The sequence below is a fragment of the Phascolarctos cinereus genome, unplaced genomic scaffold (assembly GCF_003287225.1).
Source record: "Phascolarctos cinereus isolate Bilbo 61053 unplaced genomic scaffold, phaCin_HiC Scaffold_8;HRSCAF=390, whole genome shotgun sequence".
Lineage (NCBI taxonomy): Eukaryota > Metazoa > Chordata > Mammalia > Diprotodontia > Phascolarctidae > Phascolarctos > Phascolarctos cinereus.
In genome coordinates, this window is record NW_027556291.1 from 61951364 (window position 1) to 61977920 (window position 26557).

The 26557-nt window shown below is 44.9% G+C and overlaps 1 protein-coding gene across 4 annotated transcripts in view; it reads left to right on the forward strand.

Annotated features, from left to right (window-relative positions):
• Positions 1 to 25367, forward strand: part of TMEM164 (transmembrane protein 164) — a 129452-nt gene extending 104085 nt beyond the window's left edge. For all 4 annotated transcript variants that reach the window (XM_020967259.2, XM_020967255.2, XM_020967258.2 and 1 more), the window contains 3 exons: positions 4020 to 4098; positions 19180 to 19280; positions 21555 to 25367. In XM_020967259.2, coding sequence (XP_020822918.1) covers positions 4020 to 4098; positions 19180 to 19280; positions 21555 to 21761 — 387 coding nt within the window. In that variant the 3' untranslated portion in view covers positions 21762 to 25367. The remainder of the gene's footprint in view (positions 1 to 4019; positions 4099 to 19179; positions 19281 to 21554) is intronic.
• Positions 25368 to 26557: the final 1190 nt, after the last annotated feature.

The window sequence follows — 26557 nt, forward strand, 5'->3', positions numbered from 1 at the left end:
AGTGGTTAGAGAGTGTGACCTGAAGGAGGATCCAGCATAGGAGGCAGAGAAGGTGGTCTGATTGGTGGAAGAGAAGAAGGTGATCAAAAGTAACAAAGGCTGTGGAGAGGTCAAGGAGAATGAGGATAGAGAAGAGGCCATTGGATTTGGTGACTAAGACATCCTTGATGACTTTGGAGGGAGCAGTTTCAGTGGAATGACGAGGTTAAGAAGGGAGTAGAGAGAGAAAATTGAGGCACCTAGTGCAGACAGCTTTTATGAGAAGTTTAGCTACAAAAGGCAGAAGAGATTTTTTTTTGGGGGGGTGGAGGTTTACAAGGCAATTGGGGTTAAGTGACTTGCTCAGGGTCACACAGCTAGTAAGTATCAAGTGTTTGGTCTGAGGTCGGATGTGAACTCAGGTCCTTCTGACTCCAGGGCCAGTGCTCTATGCACTGTGCCACCTAGCTGCCCATGGCAGAAGAGATTTAAGATGATAGCTGGTTTAGAAGGCTCAGGTGAGGGTTTTTTCAGAATAGAGAAGACATGGACATGTATGTGGGCAGTAGGAAATGAGCCAGCAGACCGGGAGAATGAAAATAAGTGAAAGAGTAGGGATGGCAGAGGGAGCAGTTGTTGGAGGAGACAGGATGAATTCAAATCCAGCCTCAGATACTGACTAGCTGTATGACTCTGGGTAAGTCACTTAACTGTTGTTTGCCTTAGTTTCCTCATCTGTAAAATGAGGATAACAATAACACCTACCTCCCCAGGTTATCGTGGGGAACAAATGAGATCGTAAAGTGTTTTGCAAGCCATAAATCACTATGTAAATACTATTATTGTTGTTGTTATGGACTGTCCTGGCCAAAAAATAATTTATGACCAAGTGGTCCCAACTTGCTGGAGATGGGCCTCTCTTGGGCTGTTGCTAGGACTGTTACCTGAACCATGTCTGGCATGGTAGAGCCAGCTCAGACTTAGCTCCACTGCCATGGCCAACAAGAACCCACTGCCACCTCCACTCTGTGGTGGGGAATGCGAGAAAGTCTTCGTGAAGTGGACACACACCTTTCCCCTTGCTGTTTCTAGTATTAATCCAAGCATGATAGAACTACTTTAAACAAAGTCCCTCTGTTTTTCACAAATAACCATCTAGGTCATTTGAACTTGAACTTCCCCTCTGTCAAAGATAGGAGTGTCAATTTCAGATTTCTCTTCCTTTTCTACCCTTGTTTTTTCCCCTTTGTGCTTCTCTGAAATATTCTTATGAAACTTTTTTTGTGAATTGGCCAATGCACTTGTTTGTTCTTTTAGGAGTTCCTCAAAGTGTCAACTTTTCAAAGTCTCTTTGCTTCTCAAATAATCCTCTTCTGCCTTCATAGAGTATAGAGTTGGATGGAGAGATAATTTGGACATTATGGCTTATGCTTCTTATTTTTGTAAAGGTTTTCTTTCCATTGCTGTAACCCTCCCTCGTCCTGTTCAAAAAGTCTTCTGTGGTCCTAATTGTAGTTCGGGGCGAGTCATTTCTTTGCTTCTTATAGCTGGCAATATTTTTTTCCTTATCTTTATAGCTTTGCAATTTACTTATGATATATCTAGCCATCTTATATTTTGGTTTCTCCTTTGGAGAATCCTGTGGAGTCTTCCTTGTGGTATTTCTTTTTCTTTTCTTTTCTTCTTTTCTTTTCTCTTCTTTTCTCTTCTTTTTTTGCAAGGCAATCGGGGTTAAGTGACTTGCCCATGGTCACACAGCTAGTGTGTCTGGTGTGTCATGTGTCTGAGGCCGGATTTGAACTCAGGTCCTCCTGACTCCAGGGCTAGTGCTCTATCCACTGCACCACCTAGCTGCCCTTTCCTTGTGATATTTCAACATTAGCTTTCACAAATTCTGGAGAGTTTTCTTTGATTTCGTGAAATATCTTATAAATGCTACTTTGTTTTCCTAAGTCCTCTGGGATGTCAGTAATTCTTAAGTCATTGTGCCATGGTCCACCTTCCATGGTTTTGTGGCTAGACAAATCCTTTTATTAAGGGAATTTCTTCTATGAAGTTTGAATTCATTCAAAGGGCCACACCTGGGCACCTAGAGGACCACATGTGGCCTCCCCTGGTAGCCTCTGTCACTTGGGTCTGTTTTTTTCTAATCCTTTTAATAAAGAGTAATTTTTTTTGGAGCTTCTATTTCCACTTGGCTGGCTTCATGCTGCAATTCCATTTTCTACTGTAGTAGTCTTACTACGTGGCACTGTGAATAGAATGCTGGACCTGGAGTCAGGAAAACCTGAGTTCAAATTTGGTCACAGGTAATTCCTAGCTGTGTGACCACAGGCAAATCACTAAATCCCTGTCTGCCTCAGTTTCCTCATCTGTAAAATGGGGATAATAATAGCACCTACTTCCCAGGGCTGCTGTGAGGATCAAATGAGATAATAATCGTAGAGCTCTCAGCATAGTGCCTGGCACATAGTAGGGGCTATAGAAATGTTAGCTATTATTATTTTTTGAGATTTTGGACTGTATCGTCCCTACAGATCAATTTCTTTATCAATTCTTCTCATTCTTTGTGTATGTGTATATTTTCCCAATTCTAGCTTACTTTCCTCTCTTGATTTTCTCCTTCTTTAAAGCTCTTCATTTGGTCTTGTGATATTCCCTTGCCAATTCTTGCATATTTTCCTTAAAAGTATTGTTTTTCCACCTGGAGACATTTCTTGGGATAGCTTTTGTAGTGGTTTTTTTCCCCCTCTTAATCTCCATTACTTCTGGCATATCAGCTGATCTAGTTGTGAACAGCATTTTAAAAATGCTATTAATTAGCCCCCTGATTTGTTAATGTTTTATTTTCTTGTGTGGTTTTCTAAACATTTCTATTCACTTTGATGTTTTTATTTGTTGAGGGTTTTTTAGGGGGGGAGGGAGAAGAAATCTTGAAGAGTTTGGCTAACTAGAAACGTGCCCATGTCTCTCTTCCATCCATTAAAAAAGAAAAATTTGATCCATCCAATTCCACTAGCTGTTGTCCTGTCTCCTCCCCTTCCTGGGGAAGACACTCCTTCAGAAATTCATCTACAATTAATGGGGAATAAGGGAAGAGAATAAGCATTTATATAGCACCTACTGTGTGCCAGAGGGTGGCTTGGTGGCACTGCAGCGCATAGAGTCCTGGGCCTGGAGTCTCAAAGACCTGAGTTCAAATCCAGCCTTAGACACTGACTAGCTGTGAGACCCTGTGCAAGCCACTTCACCCTGTTTGCCTCAGTTTCCTCATCTGTAAAATGATCTGGAGAAGGAAATGGCAAATCACTCTGCCAAGAAAACCTCAAATGAGGTCATGGAGAGTCAGACAGGACTGAAAATGACTTAACAACAACTGTATGCCAGGTGTTCCACAAACATTCTCATTTGATCCTCACAACGACCCTGGGAGGTAGGTGCTATTATGATCCCCATTTTATACTTGAGGAAATGAGGCAAACAGGGTAGAGTGACTTGCCCAGGGTCACATAGCTAAGAAATATCCAAGATGGAATTTTTTTTTGGTGCTTTTTTTTTTTTTGCTAAGCAATGGGGTTAAGTGACTTGCCCAGGGTCACACAGTTAGTAAGTGTCTGAGGCCAGATTTGAACTCAAGTCCTCCTGACTCCAGGGCCAGTGCTCTATCCACTGCGCCACCTAGCTGCCCCTTCTAAGGTAGGATTTTAACTCAGGTTTTCCTGATTGCAAGTTCAGCACTCTGAGTCACTGCTCTACTTAGCTGCTTAGAGGCCAGAAGGCTTGACTTTGCTTCCTGGAATTAGAGAATCAACTTGTCCTGCTTGGCTCCAAATAGCAAAAGGAAGAGTAGTGGATTAGAGTGGCAAAGAAGCCGACTGAGGCATGATCCGAGGGTACGGGCTGGACTCCCTTCAGTTAAAGCTAGAGCTCCCTATTAAGTCTGTAACTGAGAGGATTCTTTCTCAAGTATGGCCACAGAGATTCTGTCCAACCCCTTTGATGAAGTACTCCCCTGATTTCCTCTCCTTTTTTCTCCACAGCTGCCCTTGGAATTGGAAGTTTACTATGTTCAACACATCATGCTCTATGTGGTGCCTGTCTATCTGCTGTTGAAAGGAGGTAAGGCCCAGCCTCACCACCAGCCACATGGCCCAGTCTAGACTCAGTGGTGCTTTTGGGAGGAGTGTCTACCCTAGTGTCTCCAGCTGGCTGCATGAATGGGACAAGGCTAAAGAAGAAAAATAAAAGAAAAAAATTTACTTAAATATGTATCTCTGTGTATACAGTGTGTATATATAAAGCAGAGAGATGATAGATATAAGATGAGAAGGAAGAAAGGAAGATAGAAAGGAAGGAAGGAAAGAAGGAAGGAAGGAAGGAATCATGGAAAGAAAGATAAAAGATATGCAGATAAGTAGATAGTTCATAGATAACTAGCTAGCTAGATTAGATAGCTAGCTTGGTAGATCGGTAGGTAGATAGAAAAGATGGATAGCTGGTAGATAGATAGTAGGTAGATAATAGATCAATACATAGACAGAGAGATAGATAATGTAAATGCAAAGACAGTGCCTCTCCCAAAGTGATGCCATGACACCATGAAGTCAGAGAGGGAGGGAGCTCCTAGTAACCAGCCTACTCTGGAGGGTTTTCTACATTTGCCTGAGCAGCCTTAGGAACCCTCTCTGGCTTGGCATGGTCCACACAGTTACAAATCAGGACAGAATATTTATCTCGAGGAATTAAGAAATCAAATTAAGAAATCAAATCGAAGATCTGTTTGTCATGTAAAATGGGGCATAAAATAATGGTCTGCAGAACCCAAAGGTGAGCTCTTAACCATTCGGCGAATTTTCCACTCACGGCTTTAGTTTCTGGTTGTTGTATTTCCAGAACAAAGAGCATTTGGCTCTCAACCGTCACTGCTGCCACCTTCCTGTTACTAGGCGATAAAGCTTCATCGAGAGATTGTGATCTTCGTTTTTTAGCTTTTAGATTAGCTATAGATTTAGGTCTTGGTTTCGAATTTAATTATAGTTTAATTACCATCTGAAGCTTAATTTCTTGCTTCTACAATAATAGTACTGTTCAGAGTTTGTGATTTTAAGGAAGATCCTAGTGCTAATCCACCCAGAGCAAGGACTGTGCACTAGAGAGTTTCTCCAGTGGGGGAGGGGGAGATCTGCTCACTTTCCAACCCCCTAGGGACCAAGAGCACGATACCAGGGTGTGGGCTAAGGATGTGGCCAAGTAGACTAAAACTCATGAACCTATGTAGAGGTCATATCGGGAAGCTAGTTCTTATGGGTACCATCTCTTAGCCAAGGAAGGGGCGAAGAGGCTAGGACCTAAGTAATCGCAGGATTTGGGGGGACAGGAAGTAACTCCCATCCTAAGGGGCAGAATACTGAACAGGTGGTAGACAAATTGGAGTGGTTTAGATTGGATTGGATGTTTATGACCTTGGGTACCACTTTGCCTGTTTGAACCTCAGTTTCCTCCTCTGTAAAATGGGGAGAATGAACCATGAGGGTGTAAGAACAGTGCTCAGGAATGACTACAAGAATTTGTCAACAAGGGACAGATTGGGCTAAATTGGAAAGCTCCAGGCCTGGCAGCCTGGCCTCTGTGAGAGAGAACAGGATTATGGCTATTCTGTTTGAACCTCAGTCCTAGTACAGCCCAGATGGGTAATGATGAACGCCATTTACCATGCACATTCTTGCCCATCAGCTTCACATGGGCCACATCTGACCTGGTCCAGTTTGGTGGACATGTACTCCCCTCGGTATAAGATGAGAGGGGTATAGATTTATATCTGGAAGAGACTTTCCAGTCCAACCCCTTATTTTATAGGGGAGGAAACTGAGGCCCAGAGAGAAGTGATTTGCCCAGGGTCATACAGGTAGTCCTAGAATGTCCTTTTATTTTTAAATGAAATTTTAAAATTAATTTTTAAAAAGTTTTTACATCCCCTTCATTTCCTAGTATCTTTCCTCCCTCCCTTTCCCATAAAGCCATCTCTTCTAACAGTTCAGGAGCAAAGAAGGGGGGAAGGGTTGAGCTCTCTTTTGCTCAGGGACAAACAAGCCTGAGCAGTTACCTTAATTCATTCCCTGACAAATCAAGTTGGGGGTGAGAATGGAGTAGGTGTGAGTGTGGTGGCCTGGGGAGGGGGGGTGGGCCAAGGGAGAGCTTGGGGGAGGTTTCTGGCTCTCTGCTGCCATCTGCTGCCCTCCTGGGGAATCAGCGGGCTTGAGAGGACATAGGCTTCCCCTGAGCAGAACAGGGAGTTGGCTCACAGTAGTGATGGGTTTGTGGTGAATAGTGTGGGAGGATGATTGCCCTGTTAATTAGGACATTTGAGGCTTTCTGGGCCTTTGCCTTTTATGAAGTATTTAAGGTAATTACTCAAGAGAGCCTAGGTATTTTTCCTGACTGTATTATTGGATGATCAGATCCGAGCTCTCCAGCTGGAAGACTCTCATTTTACAGAGAAAGAAACTGAGGCCTGCAGAAGGTTAGTGACTCACCTAGGGCCATACATAGGATCCTAGCTCCAGTTCTGGAAGGGTCCCCAGAGTCCAGAGTCCAATTGCCTCATTTTATAGGGGAGGAAACTAAGGCCTGAGGAGGGGAAGGGTGGCAGTATCCAGATTTGCACTCAGGCCCTGTGATTCAAAATTCAGGGCTCTTTCCACTGCACTATGTTGTCCTGTAGCCTAGAATCTGTAGTAACAATAACAATAATAATGATAGCTAACATTTATATAACACTTACTATGTGGCAGCCACTCTGCTAAGCCCTTTTCAGTTACTAATCTCATTTGAAATGGCCCCAGCCTGGGGCATTGCCACCCTGATCAGGACCTGCTATGTTGTTCTATTCAAAATAGAGGAATATTTATCTCTCTACCTGTTGATTGAGGAGACAGGGCTTGCTGAGGCTTTTTCCCACTTTTCCTCCTGGGAAAGGCTGGTCTGGGCCCATGGGGAGGCACAGACCCTGCTGGTTTGTTTGCCTGACCCCAGCATCTGACCTGAGCTGAGGAGAAGAAGACAAACATTTATATAGCACTTACTATATGCTAGCTACTGTACTAAGTGTTTTACAATATCTTGTTTGATCCTCACAATCACCAATGCTGTTGTCATCCCCCTTTTTACAGTTGAGGACACTGAGGCAGACTTGCCCAGGGTCACATAGCTAGGAAGTGTCTGAGACTGGATTTGGACTCAGGGCTTTCTGACTCCAGGTCCAGGCTCCAGGTTCTAAGCCTCAGTTCTAGCCATCCATCCATATGACCAGGGCTTTGGCCCACTTAAAAACCAGAAGACCTTCCTCGCAGCCTGGGCTCTCTCAGGTTTGAGCCTGACTAAAGCTTCCTTTCTGGAGTCACTTCCCTGTAGTAGCATTTCCTGCCCCTCCACTGCTCCGTCATCTCCAACGACTATCCAGGTCAAGCCCCACCCCCGTCTACCCTCCAAGTGCTTATCTGGCATCTATCAAGACCTCTAGTTGGGAGTGGGGAAGGGAAAGGGAAGAATCACCACCTCCCAAGGCAGCCCCTTCTATTCTTGGGCAGCTCCAACTGTTAGTAAGATTTTCCTGACATTAATCCTCAGTTTACCTTTCTGTGCCTTCCTTGCATTTCTCCTGGTTCTACAATCTAGGCCCAAACAGAGCAAGCTTAATCCCTCTTCCACTTGACACTTTCCAATACTGGAAGTCACTCATTGTGTCCTCCCTGAGTCTTCTTTTGACTAGACATCCACAATGCCTTCACCCAATCCTCATGGGACATCAACAGGTGGGTCTCCACCGTCTCGATCATTTTCCTCCCCACTCTCCTGGCCGGGAACAGCATTCACATAACGCTTTTGAACAATGGTTCAAATTCTCTTCTCAGAAACCATCTTTCTCTCTAGCTCCCCATTCTCTGGTAATTTGCATCCTTATTTCTTTTCTTTTCTTTTTTTTTTAAATAGTATTTTATCTTTTCCAATTACATATAAAGACAATTTTTTGCGTCCTTATTTCTTAACAATAAAAGACTGAGAAAACAACATAATGAAGAAGCCTGACTTACAATAACAAAAACCATCCACTATTCAAAAATTAACCAACCTCAAAATACACAGAGCCTGTCTTAGGACAATTATAAACCTGTAATGACTCAAATGAAAGGATATTACATGATGATTGATGGGTTGGCTTAGTATAGAATAGAAAAGGTGCTACTCTCAAAATGATTTTCCATACATAATGTAACACCAAGAGATTGCTTCACAGAACCGGCTAAAACCGTAATCGAATTTATATGGAAAAACAAACAGGCAAGACTCTCGGGGCATGCTGAAAAGAAAAACGAATGAAAATCATCTTGTATTCTCAGGCTTGAAAGCATATTAAAAATTGGTTATCACAAGAAACTATCTGGTACAAGTAAAAAAGGGAGAATGAAATAGATCAATGGACTAGATGAGCTGAGGCAGATGTCCAAGCGAATGTCGGACCAAAGGGTATTGTTTGATAGGCCCAGAGAAAATAAGGCTGGGGAAGGATTCATTGTTTAACAAAAGGACAGGAGGGGGGGAAATTGGTCGGCAATTTGGTGGGGAAGTGATTTAGATCTTGCACAGTCCGCCCCAGAGAGTTCCAGCTTGTAATGACCTGAAACATTAAAAAAGAAAAAAAAGATAAAAAAGATGGGGAAAAAAATGGAAATGAGGTTTGGAGGGGGGAAATGATGTTCTATTCAGCAAATAAAAGGGAATTATTCAGGCAAGATAAGATGTTCTTGATTACATTAAAATAGCAAATTCTGTGTAATAAAAAAGCATAATTAAAAAGGAAAAGAACAGACTGGAAAGAAATGTTTATGGCAAATACATGAGGCCTGGATAAGGACAATTATATAGCCTACTAATGTCAAAATTAAGAACTTGGCATATACTATGTGTAAAGAGCTGCCAAACACTCACAAAAGTAACTCTGTCTGCAGTGGATTAATTGTCAGATGATATGAACAAAATGTCAAAAGAAGAAGTATAGGTTGTTAAAAAAAAAACTCATTGTGTTTTCGTGATATTAAGCCTCAGTTTACCTGTCTGTGCCTTCCTTGCATTCCTCTTGGTTGTACAGTGTGGGCCCAAACAGAACAGGCCATCACTGTGGAATGGAGAGCGTGCTAGACTTGCAGTGTGGAAGACCCGAGTTCATATTCCATCCTACGTAGACACTTCCTAGTTGTGTGACCCTGGGCAAGTCACTTTACCCCAGTTACTTACTATCAATTTGGGGGTTGGACTGAATGGCCTCTAAGGTTGCTTCTAGCTATAAATCTAAGATTTCATGAACTTGGAAAATTGCTTGAGCTTATTAATAATTAAAGAAATGCCCATTCAGAGCAACTTTAAGGTACTACACCCTACCCATTGAACTGGCAAAAAAAAAAAATTATAAGGGATGAAACTCAGTGCTACCGGACTGGAGGGAGAATGGGTCCACTCATTCCTTGTTGGTAAAATTATAGACACAGAGATTCTTTGGAGAGAGCAGTCTAGCAGTATAGAGAAGGTTCACAAATAATCGTGCCCTTTGACCAAATAAGGCCATTGTTGAGAGTAAAGGGAAAGGGGGAGGGAATGAGCATTTATTTATTAAGTGCTTACTATGTGGCAGGTACTGTGCTAAGTACTTTCCAAATATTATCCAATTTCATCCTCATGCCTCTGAGATGTTGTCGCTATTATTATTGTTAGTCTCATTTTGCAGTTGAGGAAACTGAGGTGAATAGAGATTAAGTGTCATGTAGCTAGGACATGACCGAGGTCAGATTCAAACTCAAGTCTTCCTGACTCCAAGGCCCCAGTGCTCTATCCACTGTGCCACCTAGCTGCCTCTAATAAACCTTGAGTGTTAAATTTTTAAAAAATCTGTTCGTAGATGTTCATAGCAGCATTACAAAAACCCCCCAAAACTGGAGTCGAACTTTTGTTATTATTTTTCAGTTGTGTCCAACCCAATTTGGGGTTTTCTTGGTCAAGATACTGGAATGGTTTGCCATTTCCCTCTCCAGCTCATTTTACAAATGAAGAAACTGAGGCAAACAGGGTGAAGTGACTTGCCTAGGGTCACATAGCTAGTAAGTGTCTGAGGCTAGATTTGAACTCTATTGAGTCTTCCTGACTCCTGGTCCAGCACCCTATCCATTGCAGCGCCACCTAGCTGCCCTAGTCAAACTAAATGACCAATAATAGGGGAATGGTCAAACCAAGTGAGGGACCTTAATATAATGGAATTCTTTCATGTAAACCAGACTAGCAAATTTGAAGAGTAGTAAAAAAAAAAATTCTGAAAAGATCTTTGTGAAACAACGCAACCAGGAGAACTGGACGCACACTAACAACAATAATAATATTTATATAGCACCTACTATGTGCCAGGCACAGTGCTAATCACTTTACAAATTTTATCTCATTTGATCCTCACAACAACGCTGGAGGTAGGTAGGTGCTCTTAGTATCTCCATTTTACAGATGAGGAAACTGAGGCTGACCCAGTGCCTTACCCAGGGTCACATGGCTAGTAAGTATTTGAGGTGGGATTAGAGCTCAGGTCTTCCTGACTCCACTAGACCCAGTGCTCTGTCCACTGAGCCACTTGACCGCCTCTGTATAAGGGGAAGGATGAACAATTTACCTCATCTCTGTTATCAGTTATGTCTCCTGGTTAATGGGATGCTGACACCTGACAACTGAGAGGAAGCCAAAGTGCCCAGGTTTTACTTCGCTTCTGTTTTTTCTGCCAAGGAGGACGATCTTTGTACTGCAAAGAGCAGAACACAAATGACTTAGAGGAAGTTGGTCCTCAGATTGCTAAGGAAATGGTAAAAGAACTAAGTCTTCAGCTGCCCTGGCTTGGTTCAAGTCACCCAGACCAGGACAGCTGCATCCTCAGGTACCACAAGACCTTCAGAATGTGGCTGCTGAGCCAGCTCTCTCTGTGCTTTTTGAAAGACCTTGGAGAATGGTACCACAGGGCTGGAGAAGACTGGGTATTGTCCCTGTTTTCAAAGAAGGGAAGCCTTTGATCCCTGGAAAATGCTTAGAATATAGAAACTTTGTGAACATCTCAAAAAGAAAAATTTCAAAGAGCCAGCAGGCTGTATTTCCTTTTTTTGACAGCGCTACTAAACTGGTAGATCGGGAAGGCTATAGATAGCTTACCTAGATTTTAGCCGGTATTTGATAAAGGATCCCCTGCTTTTCTTGTGGTAAAGATGGAGTGATGTGGGTGAGATGAGAGTTTAATTAGAAGCATTCAGGACTGATGGGATGCTTAGATGCAAAGAGGACTCATCAGTGGTTTGATACCAATGAGGCAGGAGATCTGCAGTGGTGTGCCCCAAGGATCTGTGCTTGGTCCAGGGCTGTTTACCATTTTTATCAATGACTTGGATAAAGGCACAGATGGCTGACTCATCAAATTGCTGGACCATACCAAATTGAGAGTGAGAACTGATGCTGGATGACAAGAAGGACCCAGAAGGATCTTGACAGGCTAGGTAGAGCAGTGGGCCAAATCTAGTAAGATGAAATTCATTAGGGATCAGTGTATGGTCTTATACTTGTGTTCAAGAAATCATTTTTGCAAGTATGATGCGGGGGAGGCATACTTAGACAACAGTTTGTATGAAAGAACTCTGGGGGTCTTATTGGACTACAAGTTCTAGAGAAGTCATCAGTGTAGCATTTGTTGTTCTGTGGCCAAAAAAATGAATGCTATTTAAGGCTGCATTAACATGCCCGAGAGGGCAGCTAGGTGGCGCTGCAGTAGATAAGAGTACTGGTCTTACTTAGAACCAGGAAAACTCATCTTCCTGTGTTCAAATCTGGTCTCAGACACTTACTAGCTGTGTAACACTGGGCAAGTCACTTAACCCTGCTAATCTCATCTCTAAAATGAGCTGGAGAAGCAAATGGCAAAACTACTCTAATATCTTTGCAAAAAAAAACCCAAATAGAATTACAAAGAGTCAGACATGACTGAAAAAAAAAAAGTCTGAACAACAACAAAATTGATGAAACTTGGAGAATGACTGACTCTGTGGGGTGAACAAGAGGTAGAGATGAGAATGTCTCAGAAATGCCAAAATCGACAGATTGACTAGCAATCTGACAATTTGACACCCCTTTGCCTTTCTGGTGTTATCAACTGTGACTGCCAAATTAGATTATTCAAAAGGCACTGATGTGCCCAGTCTTTCCCTCCCCCCATGCCAATGCTATGCCTTTTCTTCCATCTACTTGGAATTTTTTCCCTTCCTTTCCTGTATCTGTTGAATTTCCTGCTCATTCTTTAATGGGTGAGAAGACCACCTCTTACATCATGTTTTCCCTGGTATCTGTCCCCTTTCCTCTTCTCCCCCCCCAATGAGTAATGATCTTCCCTCTTGCATTTTCTCTCACATCATTCTCCAATGTCATAGCATGGAATATTGTGTAGTATCTGTGTGGGCGTCTGGCTTATCCCCCAGCTGTCTCCAGAAGGGCTAAGACTACGTTATATTGAAAGTTGGTGTTTCTCCAGGCATCTAACACATGCTAGTCACTTAATGTAATATTTGTAATCATGGATTTAGGGTTGGAAGGAACCTCAGAGGTCATTGAGTCCAACCCCCTTATTTTACAGTTGAGGAAACTGAGGCCCGGGGAGGGGAAGGGGCTTGCCCAACATCACACAACTAGTTGAGTGTCAGAGGCAAGTTTTGACCCGAGGTCTTTCAGCCTCCAAGTGTAACGCTCTCTGCACCCTGTGGCCTCTGTGTGAGGGGCTGATTGTGCATTGGAAGGAGTTCTGCCCGAGGAGTCAGAAGCCTTCGAGGAGAGTTATTAGGCCTGTGATCTTGGGCACATTTCCTATCTGTACAATTTGTATAATAAATACAAGGCTGCCATGAGAATCAGATGGGATCGGAACTATGAAAGCCCCATGTAAGTTACCATCATAACTGTTATTAAGATCATTAGCTCTGCAGGAGAGAGCCTTGTGCTTTGCCTTGGGTGATGATGGCTGGAAGCCTACTAAACCTGCACAGGCAGGTTGGGCTATGTGTTTCTTGGAGTGGGAATCATATGATCCAGAGGGAAGGATCCAATCCCCTCATTTTACATGGGCATAAACTGCACTCCAATGAAGGTAAGGGTCATACTGACTGGGTCACGGGCCAGGTTCAGTTATACAGGCAAATTCATGTTCCCTATTTTCTAGAGGGGCAGCTAGGTGGCACTGCAGTGGATAGAACACTGGGCTTGGAATCAGGAAGACTTGAGAGTTCAAATCCAACCTTAGATACTTACTACCTGTGTGACCCTGGGCAAGTCAGTTCACCCTGTTGGCCTTAGTTTCCTCATCTGTAAAATGAGCTGCAGAAGGAAATGGCAAACCACTCCAGTATCTCTGCCACGAAAACCCCAAATGGGGTCACGGAGAGTCAGACAGGACCGAAATGACCGAACAACAGCTTTCTGGGAGACTAAATGTTGGAGATTTTTGTTTTTGTGGCCAGGGGAACCAACCTGTGATTTCATTGATGTAGGGGAGGAAAATTCCTTCCCCCAATGCAGGTGGGTGTCTTCTCCTCAATTTATAGTCACAGCCCAGAGAGGTGGTGACCTGCCCACGCTTGTGTCAGACGAGGGGCTTAGAGCCAGGTCTTCCTGGATTAGAGATCAGCTATCCAGTCAGTTCACACTTACTGTGTGCCAGGTCCTGTGCTAAGCACTGGGGATACAAAGAAAGGAGTTACTGCCCTCAAGGAGCTCCCAGTCTAATGAGGAGACAACATGTGAATAACTAGGTGTATTAGTATACACAAAAGGCAGAGGAAAAGGACTGGAGTGGGGAGACAGGAAGGTTTTTAAACTGAGTGTTGAAAGAAGCTGGGGAAGCTAAGAAGCAGAGGGGATGGGGCAGATCATTTCATGCATTAGGTACAGCCAAGGTAAAGGTGTGGAGATGGTAGATGGAGTGCTGCGGGTGAATATCAGCCAAGAGGCCAGTGTGGATGATTGTAGAGTGTGTATCTTTTAGATATTTTGATTTTGAAATCTCAAGAACAAGGTGATAGCAGGAGTAGAATTCCAGGAGAGAGATAAATAGATTTGTAAGTCATCTGCTTAGAGATTATATTTGAACCCATGGGAGCTGATGAGATCTCCCAAAGAGTGAGTATTTTTCAAATATTTCATTAATATCTTTTCCTTTTTTTTTTTTTTGTCCTCACTCACCCCCTATTGGCTAGCTCTGGCATATATATTTCATTCTGTGCCACAAGTTGGCTCCTCTTGTTCAGGAAGTGGGTGGCCTGCTTCCTCATTGGTCCTCTGGCATCATGGTTAGTCATTGCCTTGATCAGATTCTCAAGTCTTTCAGAATTGTCTTTCCGATATTGTAGTCATTAGGTCACTGCTCACTCCCCTCTGCATCAGTTTGTACAAATCCTCCTAGATTTCATTTTAATTCATCCCTTTTTGTCATTTCTTAGGGTGCAATAATGTTCCATTACCTTCATATGTCATCATTTGATCAGCCATTCCCCAATGGATGGGAACCTCCTTAGTTTCCAATTCTTCGCCACCCCCAGAAATGCTGCTGCATGTATTTGTGTACATAATGGGTCCTTTTCCTCCTTCTTTGGTCTCCTGGGATTTAGGCCTGGTCATGGTATCCACCCAGCCTCCCTTATTCTTCCTTACACATGCTTTTCAGAATGTTAGGCAGGGAATACCCATTATGCAATTATGCGCTCAAACCATGTCCCAGGTAGGTCTGCAGAGACCAGTGGTCTGCCTTGACATCTTGTCAGTAACTAGAAGGGGAAGGGGTAGCTATTTTTAGAATGAAGTAGATGGAAAGATCATGGGTCCTCTCATCCTGGGTTGGGCTTTTTTGAAGGGTGTGGGAAGCTAATTAGCAAAGCAGGTTAGATGGGTTGAAAACACAAACAATCCTGAGAGGTAGATGCTATTATGATTGCCCATTTTACAGCTGAAGAAACTGAGGGCGATTAAGTGATTTGCCCAGCATCACATGGCTACTAAGTGTCTGAGGCTGATTTTAACTCAGTTCTTGCTGGCTGTATTTCCCATTGGTATATCCACTGTGTCACCTAGCTGCCCAGCTAGGATGGGTACAGGAACTCACAGGGATATACTAAGCATGGAGCTTCTCACAGGCTCCTACTAGAGCTAGGCCATCTAGCTCAACACTGTCATTTATTTTTTTATTTTTTTAGGCAATTGGGGTTAAGTGACTTGCCCGGGGTCACACAGCTAATAAGTATCAAGTGTTTGGTCCGAGGCAGGATTTGAACTCAGGTCCTCCTGACTTCAGGGCCAGTGTTCTATCCACTGAGCCACCTAGCTGCCCCCAACACTCATTTTAGAGAGGGGAAAACTGAGGTCCAGGAAGGGATGAAGTGAGTCATCCATGGTTACATGGATAATAAATATGAGGTGAGATTTGAACCCAGCTCCTCTGATCCAGTCATCCTTTGACTTGCCTACTTCCTGCTGGTGGTGGTGTAAAAAAAAAATGGATCCTACCTCATTAAAATAAAATTGGTCCTGGAGTCCATATTGGAACTCCTTTTTTTTTTTTTTGGGGCAATTGGGGTGAAGTGACTTGCCCAGGGTCTCACAGCTAGTAAGTGTCAAGTGTTTGGTCTGAGGCCGGATTTGAACTCAGGTCCTCCTGACTTCACGGCTGGTGCTCTATCCATTGCGCCACCTAGCTGCCCCTATATTGGAACTCTTGTCACTATCTGGGTACCCCTCTCCTTTCCTGTCCCTTCCCCCTCCTCTCTGTTCCCTCTCCAGACAGTCTCTGGATGCCCACTGATTGTTCCATTCTTGGATACTCCCAGAATCCCCCTTTTCCCAGCTCAGGATCCCAACCCTACTTCATTCTGACTTGGAGACTATGATCAGGGCTTCAAGGTACCTTAGGATGGGTGCCTGCTTAGACCCGGCTTATTAAACCACCATAGGAGGACGCTGCTCTGGCCGAGGTTGATTCTTAAACCAGCCACTTATGCCATGGAATCCAGGTCAAGGAAGCGAACTTTGCCATAAACTCTACCAGTTCCTTCCTTTTGCAGTAACAATGAAAATTGGAGAGGGGGAGGGGGTTGGTATTGTCTGTAGAGCAGCCTGAACCCGCTTAATATGTATCTGAGAAATATTTAACAAAATAAATAAAAAATACAAGAAAACATAGGATAATATTACTTTTTAAAGCTAAGTCAATCTGTGGCTCACAGGGGTCCTTCTATATGATTTTGTGGCCCCCAGTTCCATTTGAGTTTGACCCCATTGGTTTCCAGGGTGCCCCACTTGGGCTCAAAGCTTAGACTCATCTTTTATTAGGTATTTGTTGGGATATGGAGCTTCTGGCCCCACTGGGATTCTCCAAGGAGAGGCAAAGAGGAAGTGAATAGGGACATGGCACCTGGGTCACCAAGACTTTGGGTCATGCCCACTTCTGACACTTACTGGCTGGATATGCAGAACTTAGAACAGATCGTGGGAACAGGGCTTCTCACCCTCATAGGTGTCATAGACCCGTTTGGGTAGTATGAGGACGCCTAAGGACCCCTTCTCAGAATTACATTTTTAAATGCTTAAAATAACTAAGTAGTAGTTAACCTAAGATTACAAAGAAGACCAATTATATTGAAATACAGTGATCAAAGTACTTCCTTTTAAAACTTCTTTGGGGGCAGCTAGGTGGTGCAGTGGATAGAGCACCTGCCCTGGATTTAGGAGGACCTGAGTTCAAATCCAGCCTCAGACACATAACACTTACTAGCTGTGTGACTTTGGGCAAGTCACTTAACCCCATTGCCTAGCCAAAAAAAAAACCCCAAAAAACTTCCTGGCCCTCAGGTTAAGATCCCCACCCTAAAGCTGTAATTACAGAAAAAATGCTGCCCTCTGCTGGTAGAAGGAGTTTCCACTTCCTTCTAGAGTCCTCTAGACCAGAGGTGGGAAACCTACAGCCTCAAGGCCACATGTGGCCCTCTAGGTCCTTAAATGCGGCCCTCTTTGACTGAATCCAAACTTCACAGAACAAATCCTTGCCTTCTAGGTCCTCAAGTGCAGCCCTTTGACTGGATCCAAACTTCACAGAATGAATCCATTTCCTCTAGGTCCTCGACTGTGGCCCTCTGACTGAATCCAAACTTCACAGGACAAATCTGTTCTGTGAAGTTTGGATTCAGTCAAAAAGGGCCGCACTTGAGGACCTAGAAGGCTACCTGTGGCCTTGAGGCCTTGACTGACAGAATCGTTTTATTAACAATGACTGTTTTACAAAGAAAAACAACCTGTACATAAAAGTCAGTCCCTTTTTTCAGTCTTTTTTTTGTAATTTCAGTTGTATACTGTTAATGCTTATTGATGGTTATCTAATTCATAATAGAAAAAAAATATATTATCTGCTTTCACCAAATAGTTTTTCCTTGGTACTTAAGGATTACCCAGAATCCAGTCTTTCATTTCCCTTCTATTCATTTTTGTTCTTCCCAAATCTAAAGAGCATGTCACACTTTGCCCAGATTCCTGAGTTTCCTCTCTACTCCCATTGACTGTAAGCAGGAATGGACCCTCTTTTCCACCATCCCCTCCATCAAATGGGATTTGAAGTCAGATCCTCTGACTTCAAGTCCAATCATGTTTTGATTTGCCTACTTCTTGCCAGGAATGGTGGGAAAAATGGATCCTCTCTCACTGGAGTAAAGATGGTTCCCATCTCTTCAACCCCAGGACCAGGTTCTCCCTGTCAGCGACAATCAGAGTCATACGTTGCCCAATGTGGATTCTTCCACCTCTCAGGGCATGTCTTGTTAGCCCAAGTGATGTCTATGTTTTCACCCATTCTACATATATTTTCATTTTATTTTCAGGCTCTTTTAAGGTAACATTTAACCACTGTCTCCTGGGTTCCTGAGTACAACTAACCCATTGAATAATTCAATGTTTGCCTGGTGGCCTGTGGGTACTTTCCCAGTTTTCGTCTCCTCAGAAAATGTGGCTTTGAGAAAATGAACTGTGGGTTAGTAGAAAGAAGAGAATCTTTGAAATCAGAGGAGCTAGGTTCTGCTAATTACCACCTTGGGCAAGTAACCTCCCTTCCCTGGGACTCAGTTTCCTTCTGAGTAAAATAAAGGGGCCTCTGGAGTTTCTTCTGTCTCTAGATCTAGGATCTTGTGTGTGACCCTGGGTAAGTCACTTCCCTTCCCTGGGCCATTAGTTTTCCCAGACAGTTGGACTTAATGTCCGCCAGGACCTTTCCAGCTCTCTAACCTTGGGGAATGTGATAGCCAGGCTCCTTAGAGCCCTCCCCTTCCTGATTCCTATGATTACCTCCCCCCTCTCCCCCCACTTCCAGCACCACCACCCAGGATCCCAGTAACAGGACATTTAAATTCAGGCTCCATTGTACTAGAGCTGGAGCAGGAACTCAGGCCTGCAGGTGTGAGGTTGCCCTATTCTTTTTTGGGAGTAGGGAAACGGGGTTGAGTAGAGGGAGTTGACAGTATAGCCAGGTCTCAATGAGGACAATGAATTCCTCTGAAGTGGTTGCATGTATTTGAATTCACACTATTCAGTTATAATTATGTAAAATATGTTCATTGGTTCCAAACCAATGGGAATAATCCATAGTGCAAATTCTAGTAATAAGTATACCAGCTAACATGCTATGTGCCAGGTACTGTGCTATGTAAATATCTCATTTGATCCTTGTAACACCCCTGGGAGGTAAGTGCTCTTAAGACCCCTATTTTGCAGATGAGGAAATGGAGGCAGTCAGAGGGGCAGTGACTTGCCCAAGTTCACACAGCTAGTGTCTGCCTTGAACTCAGGTCTTGACTTCAGGCCTAGGGCTCTCTGCACTGTAGTGCCCCCTAGCGGTCTTTGTGACCACTTCAGGGAATTCATTATTAACACCCACTAAAGTTTAGCTGTGGAGGAGAGTGCGCCCCACCAGGGAAAGAAAATGGGCCTCATTAGGCAGCAGGTGACTCTTTGGGAATGCAGCTCTCAAGTGGAACACGCAGGGTTGGGCCTCTTCGCCACAGAGCTGAAGAAGTCTTCTGCGTATCGGTCTCACCAGATTCTTTTCTCATACAGGTGTCTACACTCCCGAGCCGCTCTCCAATTTTTGGTGGGCCCTCCTGGCGACTGGCCTAATGTTCTTCTATCACTTCAGCATCTTACAATTCCTGGGCCTGGTGAGTGTGGCAGTCCCAATGTCCTTTATGCCCAACTGATGATTCCTCCCAAATCACTGTACTCTTTTTTTCCCAGGGCTTCATGGGTAAGGCCTTGCCCAAGTCTGAGAAACCAACTGATGATTCATGAACATTGGCCTCTACGGAGGGTTCAGAATCCTTAATTCATGATAAGTCTTTAAGTCACTCAGTTATTCACAGTCCTTGGCCCAGTGGTCTAACTGGATCTGGAGTTAGGGATCAAGCCAAGAAGTATTTGTAAGTGCCTACAAGTAAGGATTTATAGTAAGGCACTGGGCTAAGCACTAGGGATACAAATACAAGTTAAAAAAAAAAGATAGTCCTTGCCCTCAAGAAGCTTACATTCTTTTTTTTTTTTTGAACTTTCCATTTAATTTGTTTTCCTTTTCTTTCTTTTCTGGGGGGGGGGGGGCTAGGCAGTTGGGTTAAGTGAGTTGCCCAGGGTCACACAGCTAGTGAGTGTCATGTGTCTGAGACCAGATTTGAACTCAGCTCCTCCTGACTCCAGGGCCGGTACTCTATCCACTGCACCACCTAGCTGCCCCGAAGAAGCTTACATTCTAATGGGGGAAAGATGACCTATAAGAGAGAGCTGAAGAGTTATGGGAGGGAGACCTGCAGATGGCATCCAGAGACTAGAAGACGGACTCTTCTGGGTCCTTTCTCAAAATGGAGATTTTAGGAATCACCAATGAATGAAGGGTGGGACAGGGTGAAGAGAAAAGGGAGCTGAGGCATGGTGGCAAAATCCAGAGATGGGGTTAAATTGCACTTTAGACACTTACTAGCTGCATGACCCTGGGCAAGTCACTTAACCTCTGCCTCAGTTTCCTCATCTGAGAAAGGCAATATGACCTATGGTACACAGCTCCCAGGGTTGTCGTGAGATATATCCAAATGAGATAATGTATGGAAAGCAAACTCAAACAGGCTATATAAATGTGAGCTATTTGGCCTATGCCCCAAGGAGGTCAAAGACAGAAAGAAAGGTCTTATATAATAATAATAACAATAATAACAACAACAATAGTTAACATTCCCATAGGTCTTTGAGGTTTGTATAGTGCTTTACTTTATGAGTTCTCATTTGATTTTCATGACAGCCCTGGGAGGGAGGTGCTGTTATTATGCCCATTTGACAGGTGGGGAAAGTGAGGCACATGGTGGTGAAGTGACTTGCCCAGGATCACATAACCAGTAAGTGTCTGAGGTAGGATTTGAGCCAAGGTCCTCCTGAATCCAGAGCTGGTGCTCTATCCACTGCACCACCTAGCTACTTCTCACATAGCAACCTTTTCAGTGGTAGCAAAAGCCTAAGAACACAGTGGATGCCCATCCACTAGGGCAGGGGTGGGGAACCTGCCCTAGGGAATGGCAGGACAAACTGTGGCCTAGAAACATATTGGAACACTGTAGTGTGTTAAGAACTGATGAACAAGAGGAATTCAGAAAAACACTAGAGGATTTGGATGAACAGAAGTAGAATGAAGAAACCAGAACCAGGAACACACACTTAACTACATGGATGTAAATGAAAGCAACATTATCAGGCATACACAATCAAACTGATTCCAGTGACTCACCTCGGTCCTGGACAACCCATAGAGAAGCACACTGTCTTCCTCTTAATAATAAAAGAGAGGTGGGGGACTTTGGGTGCAGAATGTTGTATATACTGTGGTTATTTGTTAAATAATTTTGTTTCAATGTTTTTCTTTGTTATGAGAGTAGGTTGAGTGGAGTAGAGGGGAGGGGGTAAATTGGAAAATGATTATGGTACAGAAATCAGTAAAACCTCTCAGGACTCTTTTTGCTTTCCCTGGGGAGAGTAGATATCCTATCTATCTAAGCAGGGCTGAAAGAATGAGCTGTGAATGTAAAGTCAGCTGCATATCACAGAACTGGGAGCCAGGGGGCAGCTAGGGGGCACAGTGGATAGAGCACCGGCCTTGAAGTCAAGAGGACCTGAGTTCAAATCCAGCCTCAGACACATAATACTTCCTAGCTGTGTGACTCTGGGCAAGTCACTTAACCCCAATTACCTCACTAAAAAAAAAAAAAGACTGGGAGCCTGTAGAGAACGTTCAGGCTATGGGGAGCAGAGTATTTTGGTGCTAGGGAATCTAATTGAGAACTTTGGGATCCAAGCAGAAGTTTCTTGAGCAAAGCTCTCTGGCTCCCTGGCTTTGAGTGAGTGCTTGGGCCGGAGGCCCTCATCGGTGAGTACCCATTGTCCCTCTTTTGTTCCCACAGGCCACCGAGGTGAATCTGAACAACATGCTATGCCCGGCCATTTCTGACCCATTCTATGGCCCCTGGTACCGGATCTGGGCCTCAGGCCACCAGACCCTCATGACCATGACCCATGGCAAGCTGATCATTCTGCTTGCCTCCACTGCTAGGCCCATGTTCAAGTACCTGCTGGATCTACTCCATCTTCCAACCAAGAAAATTGACTGAAGAGTTTGCTCTCCCTGCTTGGAGATGACATCGGGAAGGGGGGATTGTGTGTGTTGTGTTTCTTTCTCTTCCTGTCCCCCTGCCCTCCCCCATGGCTCAGACTGCTCAGCGAGCCTGAAGCCAGGCCCCCTGGGCCCATTGCTCTTTCCCCTTGCTCCTGGTGGCCTTACCTGGGAAGGCGGCAGCTGATCTCTCTTCTTTTCATGCAGGTGCTTTAGTGACAGCTCATTGAGGAAGGAAGGTGCTACAGCAGCAAAACCATGAAAACATGTTCTTTCCACTGCCAGGGACCCCCAGGCCTGTCCTCTTCTGTTAGCAAAACCCCACACCATGGGCCCATACCTCATCTCTGTACCAGCAATGAGCCCGGGGGAGTGGGGAAGTGGGGGAGTTCCCAAAATCACAGCTAAATTCGGCACTGGGCTAGCCTGGGACCACCTACTCTGAGTTCAGAATTTCTGTTGGGGGGTGGGGGGTGGGGGGGGAGGGCAGAGGGAGGATGAGAGGACAGAGTTGGGTTGGTTTTTTTTATGGGTGGGGGTTTAGGGAGCAGTATGACACTAGGGAAATCACTTCTCTAGGACTCAGTTATTCTCTGTAAAATTAGGGGATTGAACTTTTGAGGTCCCTTCTCATTCTAAATCTCTGATTTTATGGTCCTATGTTGGACCCGGGCAAGTCACTTCCTGTTTTAGGGCCTGTTTCCTCCTTTGGAAAATGTGGGGTGGGGGGGAGGTCCCTTCCAGTTTTACAGCTAGCATCCTATGTCTATAGTATCATACACTGGGAAGCCCCTCCCCCCCTCCCATTGCCATAAGGATGGAGACATCCACATAAATGCTGACTGTAAATAAGCTAGTCATTTGGCTGTTGTGCCATGGAATCTGAAGAGCACAAGGGATGCTGGGATTCCAGAAACCTTAGAGCTTTAGGCATCCGCCAGTAAAGAGCTTTTGCTTTAAACAAGTGAATATTTTGAGGAAGAGTGACCCTGGCGGCCTTGATGATATGAGAGGCTGATGCCTCCCATGGCCCAGCAGAGAGTCTAAAGAGCTGGGTTTCAATCCTGCCTCAGATACTTATTAGCTGTAGGGGACCTGGGTAAGACATTTCATCTCTGTTTTCTTATTTCTAAAACAGGATCCTAATAGCACCTACTTCCCAGAGTACTTATGAGGCTAGAATGTGATTAATATAGGGAAAGTGCTAGAGAAACATGGGCTCTCACTATCCATAATTTGGCTGGCATGAAGAGCATACTGGTCATTTGGCAAGATGCCTACTCAGGTATCCAGGGCTTTTTCAAGGTGGAGCACTTCTCAGTAGTGTTTCCTGGGGCCATGTCCCTCGTCATTGGCCAACTTGGTGCCGAGTGGTTTCTTGGGAGCGTCGGCTTGTTTTGCACTGTCCACATGCTCCCAGGCTTGAGACCATGGTTGGCATGGGCTGCCAGGGAGGGGTAACCCCCATCGCTTGTATGTGGTCACGAGGCTTGAAACTCGGCCACAGATGTATCTCAGGAAAGAAGGTCGTGATTGAACATTCTTTGACTCGCCATTCACCCGGAATGATTTCCTTAGCAAAGGGGGAAGACCCTTGAAGGAGTTTCTCCTGACAAGCCGTCCTTCAGGGCATCCTCTATAGCCTATCATAGTTCTAGTGAGTTTACCATTGTGGGTATTAATGAACAAGAAAGCAGTGATGGAGGGAAAGCTTGCATGTATCTAAGCACATCCTTCTAGGCAGAGAGAGCACTTTTCTTGCAGAAAAAATGCATTCTGGGTAAGCACCCATTGCTCCTACAAAGCAGCTGAGGTGTTGACTGATTCTCTATGTCCCTGATCATTGTATCACCCCCAGCTTTCCTGACAGTGCCAAGATAGTTGTAGTTCCCTAACCCTTGTGGCTGAGTTTCCACATGCCACTTGATGGTCCTTGTTTATCAATACATGGGGGAAGTGTGTATAGGTGGAAAGGGAGGCTGCTTCCTTCTGAACAGTCAGCATGAAGGCCAGGAGCCCCGGGTGTGCTTAGCCAGAGTTGGTAGTATGTGAGGAGCTCACAGCTGAGTTGGGGCACTGTGTGATCCTTTGCACAGGGAGGCACGGACAGGTTCATGCAGGTCAGCAATGACCTGTTCCCCACTCCCCACCCCACTGCCTCCTTCTCCACCTCGCATACACCTTGTGCGGCTGGGTGGGTCAGGGACCTTGGTGGAACTGGGCACTTGGACCAGATAATTGAATTCCGTTTGTTGTAGCCGCAATCAGGGTTTTGCTTACCTCTGCTGATTGATAATCCTGGGATTGATAAACTGAGACCCTTCTCCATGATTAAGGTGATCTGTAGTCAGCCCTGCACTGGAAGTGAGCCGGCTTGCTCACTCAGGGCCTCTTTTCCCCATCCCCTCCCTCCACCTCCTTCAATTCCACAAGAGGGGCTTGTGTTTTCCTTTTCTGAGTTGTAGATTTTCAGATTGCTTTTTCTCAAAGGAGGTGAAGGGATGAGAGTGTCGCACAGTGGATAGCATTAGGTTGACCTGTACACAAGCCCCACCTCTGATGTGCAAGGGCTGTGAGACCCTGGGTCAGTCACTTCTCACTCTGCTCCAGCACTGTAAGTTGGTGTGGGGAAAACCAAATCAGAATGATGATCCCTGGGAGGTAGAGTTTACAGTGGGAAGGGTGCTAGATTGGGAGTCAGAGGGCCTGGGTGCTTTCTCACTTATTCTTTGTGCCCCAAAGCAAGGCACTTAGCTTCTCAGTGCCCAAGCCACGCTCTAAGACTTCTAAGTTTCAGAGTGGGTGCTGAGCTGAATGGGCAGAGAGGCTTTCCTCTCCAGGAAATCACAGGTGGATTTGTGGTCCAAACCAAATCTGGTGTGGGCCACAAAACCAGAAAACAGGAGAGTAAGCCTAGCCAAGGTGGGTCGGGGCATAGGCCCTTGCCAGCTGCACGCTCTGAAGCTCAAGGCCCCAGACAGGAAGGGAACGCCTACTCCCTATTGGCTCCTCTTGGCAGCGACACAGTCCCTCACACAGGCATGCCGCTCATGGCTCTGCTGGGGTCATCACAGACCACACTCTTTGGAAAATGCTTTTGCCTCTTGTTTTGTTCTGTCTCCCCGCGCCCTGCTTTCCTTTACCCAGTATAAGAACAAGCAGGGTGACAGGTGCAGGGAGAAACCTGCCAACTCCTTCTGTGCCCACCCCAGAGGCTGGGCCCTAAGCACAGGGCCCCCAGCAACCACAGCCAGCGCTGCCGCAGCGGCAAGCCCAGTATTTCATAACCTGCAGGACGAGCGAACAGCATCGACCCCACTGGGCTGGCCTTCCTTGACTCCCTCTGGCCCTTCCTTCACGCACCTTTCGGAACTTAAGTTGTTATTGTTGTCGTTGTTTTTGTAAAAGTGTCTTGTTTTCGCAGATTTCGTAACCTTTGGACCCTGCTCAGAATGGGGCTTCTCAGGTCGTTATTTTGGAGTAATTAGACTTGTAGCCTTGGCTATTTCTGTTTCTGAAGCTCCCTGAGTGAGGTGGGGCCTTCACTAGGGGACCTATTGTGCAAATGTTTTGTAGGGTGACATCATTAAAAGATTTATGAGAACCCAACTGTGTCTGCCTCATTTCGGAGAAGCCCGGCGAAAGTGTTGGGGCCTTGAAAGTGGGAGAGATGGCAGGAGAGGGGCGGAAAGGGCCCAAGGACTTGAGTCACTGTGACCTTGAATACATTACAACCTTTCTGCTGTCCTTCCCTGTAAAATGAAAATGATAATGGAAAGAAAATCAAAGAAAGCATTTTATAAACCAAGCATGATATAAATACTAGCTGTTATCAGCTTTTCCAAAGATCTGTGCTTTTAGGTCGCTGGGAACACTCCCCACGGCACACATGGGAACTTGTTCCATGAGCTATGGAGACCTGTTGACAAATTTGCCACCTGGTGATTGACCCTTTTAGTCTTAGGCTAGCCCTCGGATGAAAGATGGGCCACTGACAGCTAGGTAACATTTCCCCAATTTAGGCAGGTTGCCCTCCACACCGCCAGGAGGCATCTGAAGAGCCCACATTTCCTCATTTGCAAAATAATGGAGTGGGCCTAGGGGGCCTCCAGAGCTCCTGCTAGCTCTGCATCTATGTTTCCATATGTGTGACCTTAGACCAGTATAAGGCCCTGTAAAATGAGGGAACCTCTAAGAATCCTCCCAGCTCTAACTTTATGAGCCTGTATTAGAAAGAAGGGGCAGCTAGAGCGCCAGGCCTAGAGTCAGGAAGACTCATGTTGGTGAGTTCAAATCCAGCCTCAGATACTTAGTAGCTGTGTGACCCTGGGCAAGTCACTTCATCCTGTGTGCCTCAGCATCCTCATCTGTCAAAGGATCTGGAGAAGGAAATGGCAAAGCAGTCCGGTACCTCTGCCAAGAAAACCCCAAATGGGCTCATGAAGAGTCATGAAGACAAGACTGAAAAAAAATGAATGAACAACAAAAATTAGAAAGAAGGAAAAGGAATCCCTTATCCCTCCTGACATATTAAATGTTATTTTTCAGTACTTCCATATTCTCCCAGTACAAAGCTGGGTACATGGTAGGCATCAACTAATACTTGTTTTAATTCAGCTGAAACTTTTCCCAGTCACATTTGTGAACTCCAAGTGGTCTGCAAACCCCTAAAGATCTCCCATTCTTTTCTGTGCCTATAGTAGCACAGACCTCCCGGGAAATGCTTGGGACTCCAGCCTTTGTTTCCAGGTAACCCTAGAAGGCTTCACACAGGGTGGGCACAACCTTGTTTCC